The following is a 7,596-nucleotide window of genomic DNA, read 5'->3' on the forward strand; positions in this document are numbered from 1 at the left end:
GTGCGTGCGTGTGTGCGTGGTCATGTGTGTGTGTGTGTGTGTGTGTTTTTGTGTGTGTGTGTGTTTGTGTTTGTGTGTGTTCATGTGTGTGTGTTCATGTGTGTGTGTGTGTGTGTGTGTGTGTGTGTGTGTGTGTGTGTGTGTGTGTGTGTGTGTGCGAGTGTGTGTGCGAGCAAATGTTGTTTTGTGTGTGCATATATGTGGGAAAAGGAGACGGTTGAGACACACTTACATTTACAAGCATTTGGAGACACATTTACAAGCATTTGCAGAGCCAGAGCTATTGCAGAGCCATGCTTCTCCGATAGTGCCCATTCATTACCTAGCAAGAGGACTGATATATGACTCATGGCATGACACATGGGGTAGGGAACTCTGAAATGGAGCTGGCAGTGATGAGGCACAGGTAGGTGTCAGGTCCATTCCAAAGTCAGTTCTCAGCAGTCTACTGTCACATTAACGTTAACATTATTTTTAGTTTAGATTCCAGGCGGAAGTTGCCACATGAAGGGGGGGGGGGGGGGGGTTAACATAGAGGCATTGACATAACAGGCATTGATCTGATCATTCAGTCTTGAAAAGGTCTTTGCAGTCTTTTGAGGTCACAATCATTTGAGGTCCACTAAACTTTCTTTAAACATTTCTAGAATCAACTTATATATCATGTTTACCACGTCTAGAGCATATATGGCATATATTCAATGGACCACTACCATGTCAAACACACATTACTCATTAGTTAAGTGTTCATATTATAAAACAAATTGAGAGGTCCAAATTGACCTCTTGCAAGTGACCTTTTATTTTGTTTTTAAACTGTGGGGTATGTTAAGGGCATGTTTAGGGTATGACCCCCCCCACACACACACACACACATGTTGATTACAGTGGATAGGTGGCACCCTGTAGTCAGAGATGAATGTGGAGATAAACATCTGCTCTTCTCCCACAGAGGGCAGGTGAGACGAGGAGGGCCAGTACCAGCCACATTGACTGACAGCCAACCACTGAGAGGATGCTGCAAAAACACCTCTGCCCCGGTGTGGGTGTCGGAGGATGATCCTGCCCAAACACCCCTCTGCTGAGGACAAACAAACCCTGTTTTCGTCCTCCCTCCACTGTTGTTCTTGTAAACGAGAAGGCGCTCCCCCTTGGAGCCGTGCGTTAGCATTTCAGATTACCACTCACAGGGGCGGGGTGACTGAGGTGTCACGGTAACCTGGCCCCTGGATAAACAGGAGTAATAGAGAGCTGGGTTGTCGCCTGCCACCACCCTCCACAACCACCCTCCACCACCACCACCCCAAAAAATCTTCTTTTGTCAAGGTTAAGCAGCGTCTCAAAAATGGCCACCGTCGTGGACACCAACCCCGGCCTTCCTGCGCGCCTTTACGCCTCAACAACTGTTTGGCGGCTCGCTGGTGTATAAATCTCCTTTGAACTCGCCTGGCAGCAGCCCCATCACACACAAAAAAAGAGAAAAAGAAAAAGGAAAAAGAAATAGGAAAAGAAAAAAAAAGCGATCGCTTCCAAATATAGCTCGCTGTCTAGACAAGGCGTGGGGGAACTCTGCCAGGTCCACCTAGAGATGCAAATGACATGCTAATGTTGTTTTGCCACCACGGGCACGCTGCTGCAGACAGCGGTACGAGAGTGGAGCGCCAGACAGTGTTCTACTCTTTTTTTTTTTCTCCCTCCATCTTTCCCTCCCTCCCTCTCTGTCCTCTCTTTCTCTCCTCCCCAGTAGCAGTCAAGCGCTGCCACTAGCCAGACAGCCAGCCAGCCAGCCACAACAAGCGCCCCGCAGCCGTGCGGTTATGTGATACACCGCAGGAGGGGTTGGCCGTGGTGCGGTGCGCTCGGCTGGTACAAGGAGGAGGGGGTAAAGTTACCGAGCCATTGACTCAAAGTCTGATCAAACTGAGATTAGATCATGGAAAGTGTGTGCGAGTGTATGTGTGTGTATGTGTGTGTGTGTGTGTAAGCAGGTGAGTGTGTGTGTGTGTGTGTGTGTGTGTGTGTGTGTATGTGTGTGTGTGTGTGTAAGCAGGTGAGTGTGTGTGTGTGTGTGTGTGTGTGTGTGTGTGTGTGTATGTGTGTGTGTGTGTGTCTGTGTGTGTGTGTGTGTGTGTGTGTGCATGTGAGTGTGTGTGTTTCAGCATGGATGTGAGTTCCCTAAGTGTCAGAGCACCTGTATGTGAGTTTCCCTGTTTGCATGGGAGGGTGCATGGGAGCCGTGCTGTCCTGTGTTTTAGTGTGTTGTCCTGTGTGAATGTGTGGGTACATGGGTACAAGACATTGAATTGTGTTTCCAAGTGTATCAATCTGTGTGCCATGTATGTATATGCTATAAGTGAATCTTTCCTATCCATGCATGCATGAGTGTGTGTGTGTGTGTGTGTGTAGGTACAGGCTGAAGAATATGATGAATATGAATATGAGACCAAAGGAAGGTGTAAAATACATATGTTTTCTAACAATGTCACAGAGCAGTTCACAATATACTATAAGATCAGACAAAAGACTGGTTAACAAGAGTAAAAACATACATTTGCACAGGATGTGAATCTCTTTTTAAAAGATAAACTGAAATAATCAGATGTTTACAGGTAAAGAGTGCCCTCTTGCCTGTCCTGTCCTCTAGAAAAAAGTTAAATGCTTGAGTGTGTGTGTGTGTTTGTGTGTGTGTGTGTGTGTGTGTGTGTGCGTGCGTGCGTGCGTGCGTGCGTGCGTGCGTGCGTGCGTGCGTGCGTGCGTGCGTGCGTGCGTGCGTGCATGCGTGCGTGTGAGTGTGTGTTTGTGTGTGTGTGTGTGTGTGCGTGTGAGTGTGTGTGTGTGTGTGTGTGTGTGTGTGCGTGTGTGTGTGTGTGTGTGTGTGACATGAATGTGTAGGTTACCCTGTACATGTGTGTGTGTGTGTGTGTGTTCGTTCGGCTCTCATCCCCCAAGCAGGCAACAGCGAAGGGAGGTGGCCAGGAAGGTGTGTGCGCGGTGTGTGTGTGTATGTGTGTATGTGTGTGTGTGTGTGTGTGTGTGTGTGTGTGCGTGCGTGCGTGCATGTGTGTGTGTGTGTTTGTGTGTGTGGGTGTGCTGGTGAGCTCAGCCCGGCGTGACCAAAGTGAAGCAGAATGCCAGAGGGGAGCGAGGCAGCAGCACAGCATGGAGCGGCACAGGTCTTTCTCAGGAGCTCTGCGGCAACGCTGGAGGAGGAGGAGGAGGAGGAGGAGGAGGACTAGGGAGCAGACAGGAGAGGAGAGGAGGGCAGCAGACTGGAGAGAGACGCGTCTGGCCTGCCGCTCAGCTCAGCCAGCCACTGGAAAATAGGATCAAAGAGTCGCCTGGGCAACCTGCGCGACACAAATTGTGTTAGAGCAACACGGTTCATTTTAAAAAGGGGGAAGAAAGATAAAAGGGAGGAAGGAAAATAAATTAGACTTAAAAGTGCACCCCATTTAAGACATAATGAAAGAAAAAAAATAAGAAAAAGAAAGAAAGAAAAAGAAAACTTTCTATTTTTGAATGGATACTTTGTTCTGTTGTTATAACTCTAGTGTTCTCTATCTATGAAACACAAAATCATAATATAACAGTGATACATCAAGAAACGCTAGGCATTTCAACTGCACATAACTAACTAGCTCCATAATGTGAATTTACATTTACATTTACATTTAGTCATTTAGCAGACGCTTTTGTCCAAAGCGACGTACAAGGGAGAGAACAATCAAGCTAAGAGCAATAAAACCTGGTGTAACAATAAATACAGCTTTTTTTTTTCAAGAAATAGAAAACGACATAGAAAGAAAAAGAAGTGCGCGACTGTCACTGCTGAAGTGCAAGTTAAGCCAAGGTGGCAGTTAGGAAGGGAGGTGCTCTCTGAAGAGTTGGCTCTTCAAGAGTTTCTTGAAGGTAGAGAGGGACGCCCCTGCTCTGGTAGTGCTAGGCAGGTCGTTCCACCAACGTGGAACTACAACTGAGAATAATCTGGATTGCCGTGCTTGCACAGGCGGCAGTGCCAGACGACGCTCACTGGATGAGCACAGCGTCCTGGGTGTAACATTTGCCCTTACAAGAGCATTTAGGTAGGTGGGAGCAGAACCAGTAAGCACTAATTTACAGAAGAGAGAGTTAGAGTGCAGCTCTCTGCACAAACACACAGTTCTCCCACCACACAGTTTACTTTGAGCTCATTTCAAACAAATCATTTCAAACCGCACATAGAGAAAGCTGTGAAATAAAGGTACAAGATGATCCAGTGCTGCTTTTTCCACCCAGTATTTAATGCCATTGAAGGAAGGTTTGCTGTAAATATACACCAGGATGAGCTGGACATGGCCCAAATCCTGTCAGCGACAGAGACACCTCTGGCTATTAATGTGGCCATCATCCAGCTCAAACTCCAAAACTAACAGAAAAGGTTTTTACATTTACATCTACGCCAACCTTATACAAACAAGTGCAAAAAAGGCAGCTACGTTGACTAACCTGGTATAAAACAAATCTATAAACACTTGATCTATATAACATCAGAACTTTCAGAACTGTCTCCTCAGTAAAACAGTCTTTATAGCCCCCCCCCCCCCGGCCCCCATCCAAGATACACTTACACACACAGACACAGACACACACACACACAGACACACACCTGTGACACATAAAATATCACAAAATTGAAGGTGTGGAGATTCAATGCTAAATTTGTGGGGAGGCATTTGGAGGGCATGCGGCAGGGAGTGGTGGGTGGGGTGGGAGCAGAGGTGGTAGACAGGGAGGGGTCCCTTCAGACAGTCTGGAGAGGGGGTCTGGAGTGTGTGTGTGTGTGTGTGTGTGTGTGTGAGTGTGTGTGTGTGTGTGTGTGGCTGGCGGACAGGGGCTTGTCAGATGCAGCTGTTTGTGTGTGTGATTGATAGAGTTGGTGTTCTGCTCTCGCCCCCTGGGACCAGGCTATGGAAGAGTGTCAGGATGCAAAAGCAAAGGGGGGCAAAGATTTTTTAATAAAATACATTTCATAATAAAAACACTACACATGAAAGAGAGACATGGGCACATGCAATACACACACACACACACACACACACACACACACACACACACACACGGATACACACACCAATACACACACAGAGACACCACACAAATACACTCACACAAGCGGACATGAACCGGCACACACACAAACACACATAAACAAGTGCGCACATTCTCTCTCGCACACCAGAGACATCAAGTGACGGATGCCAGTGAAGTGAATCGCAGGATTTGGATTTGGTTGCGATGACTTTTCAAGAGCCTCAAATCAGAGTTGGCCTTTGAAAAGAGCCCTCAGCGTATCGCTGAGATGTGTTTAAGAGTGTTACAGGGCGGCACGTTGTGTGGTCACTGAGTCACTTTTGCACCGCCCTGCCAAATAGCTGCATGGGGGGGACAGGATTGCACCTGACTGGGCTTCCTCTTGTGTTGTGTCTTGTTTCCATTGCTCCTCTGTGACGAGTGTGATTAGAGCCAGTCCTTCTGTCCCCTCAAACGTGTACTCCTTGCATTTTTTTTTTTTGAACACACCTACGGCTGACCACACAAACACAAATCTCATATAAGGCATTAGTTTACGAACCTTCATCGTTAGCACTCCACAACATCATATGTCCAGAGAGTGAGCAAATGTCACAATTTCAAGGAGGTCCTTACTGAAATGATGTATACATGAACAGTGTGCTGTAAGGCATCAAACATTGTGAATTCTGAGTGGGGGGAATTGACAAGAGAGAGTCACAAATCATACAAAAGTATAAGTGATGATTGGGGGGGTGGGGGTTCTTGCTATACTTGTTCTTTGGTCAAAAATGGCACAAATCAGCTGTTATACTGGAGTATGAGGTAATGAGGAGAGTGTTACTAGGAGAGTGTTTGCGCGGTGTGTGGGAGGGTATGTGTGTGAGAGTTTGTGTGAATCGGAGTGTGTGTGTTTGCTCGAAAACATGTGTGTTTTTGTAACCCAAAATAAAACAATCTTTCTCTTCCACCCATCAAGTGGGTCTTTCTTTTGATTCATCCTCATTGTCCATTTCCATCAAACTCAAATGGTGTGTGTGTGTGTGTGTGTGTGTGTGTGTGTGTGTGTGTGTGTGCATGTATGTGTGTGTGTGTGTGTGTGTCTCTGTGTGTGTGTGTGTGTGTGTGTGTGCGTGCATGTGTGTGTGTGAGGCTTATATCCTGGATGGCTCAGTGTCAGTGTCTCTGTCCTCCAACAGGCTGATGAGCCGGCTAAAGCTCTCTCTCACACCCTCCACATCTGCCGTGGAGCTCCCCGCCAGGACCCACCGCTTGTTCCGGGCTAGAGGCTCAAGCTCAAAGTACTTCTGTATCTGTGGGGGCAAGAGAGAGAGAGAGAGAGAGAGAGAGAGAGAGAGAGAAAGAGAGAGAGAAAAAAGAGAGAGGTTGAACACTCCATTTAAATTATCTTGCCATCTAAACTGAAACTATTTAAAATGATCAAACTCTTTAACAGAGCATTAAAACACATTTAACATAACAAAATGTGCTAGATATAGAATTAACATGGTTTACTTCCTTAGACTCTAAAACAGACAGGACAGCAACTTTACTTGTCCCTCTATCTCATTCTTCAAATGTACCCATCCTCTCTAGCTTCACAAAACAAGAATGAAAGTGAAAAAGAGAACGTTCGAGAGAGCGAGAGAAATGAAGAAATAAGATACATTATTCATCCTTAAGCTCTTCAGACAACACCATAATTTTGTGAGTGTCATAGGGAATGGGTGTATGTGAGTGCCTGTTTGTTTTTCTTGGAGCTAAGTGGTGTGTGTGTGTGTGTGTGTGTGTGTGTGTGTGTGTGAGAGAGAGAGAGAGAGTCTCAACACATTGAAACCGGGCCGAACACTTGCTACACACCAATTCGTTTTCCATGCACCATAAATAATCCTAACACCGTCGTCATACCTCTTAGAAACCCCCCCCCCCCCCCCCCCCCCCCCGTCCCAAATAAAATAAGAATCATCATCAGATATCCATCATTCCCCATCACCCCTCTCAAGGACGAGCAGGAGGAGGAGGAGAGGAAAGGGGAGGACGAGGATGCTCTGGGGCAAAGGAGAGGAGGATGAAGACTAATGACTGTCCTGAGATCAGTTTGCACTGGCAGTGCAGAGATTGTGGCAGTTAAGGGGCTTATAGCAGCAGTGGATTATAAGAATCATATGCTGGCTTCATGCTGTTACTTGTTGGTGAGTTATTGGGTAGAGGCGAAAAACAGAACCATCTCTAGCCTCCATACCTGGAAATGGAAAACGTTTACACTCCGGATACTTAAGTGTGATTTGGTGACGTAAGTAAGCACATTCTACTTGCTGACTGCATGGACATAAAAGTGATCATTAAAACTTAATTTAAAAGCAAATAACTTCACGCAGCTGCAAAAAACATTTGAGGTAACAGGAAATGTGAGGGGAGAGTGTTTGGACATGTTGGCTGTTGTTTTAGCTGTGAAAAGACCTACCATAAAGAGCCCATATGTGGAGATGCCAATCATAGAGAAGAGAGAGGATTTGAAAAGATGCTCGTGCTTATCAGGCCGTTTCC

At 46.4% G+C, this 7,596-nt stretch overlaps 1 protein-coding gene across 1 annotated transcript in view; it reads right to left on the minus strand.

Moving 5' to 3' along the window:
• Positions 1 to 6,203: 6,203 nt before the first annotated feature.
• arl15a (ADP-ribosylation factor-like 15a) overlaps positions 6,204 to 7,596 on the minus strand; it is a gene marked incomplete at both ends in the record, with an annotated part of 122,905 nt that continues 121,512 nt past the window's right edge. The window contains one exon of the mRNA XM_080852511.1: positions 6,204 to 6,362. Within this exon, the coding sequence (XP_080708637.1) occupies positions 6,204 to 6,362 (159 nt within the window). The remainder of the gene's footprint in view (positions 6,363 to 7,596) is intronic.

Source organism: Sprattus sprattus, assembly GCF_963457725.1.
Source record: "Sprattus sprattus genome assembly, chromosome: 15".
NCBI lineage: Eukaryota > Metazoa > Chordata > Actinopteri > Clupeiformes > Clupeidae > Sprattus > Sprattus sprattus.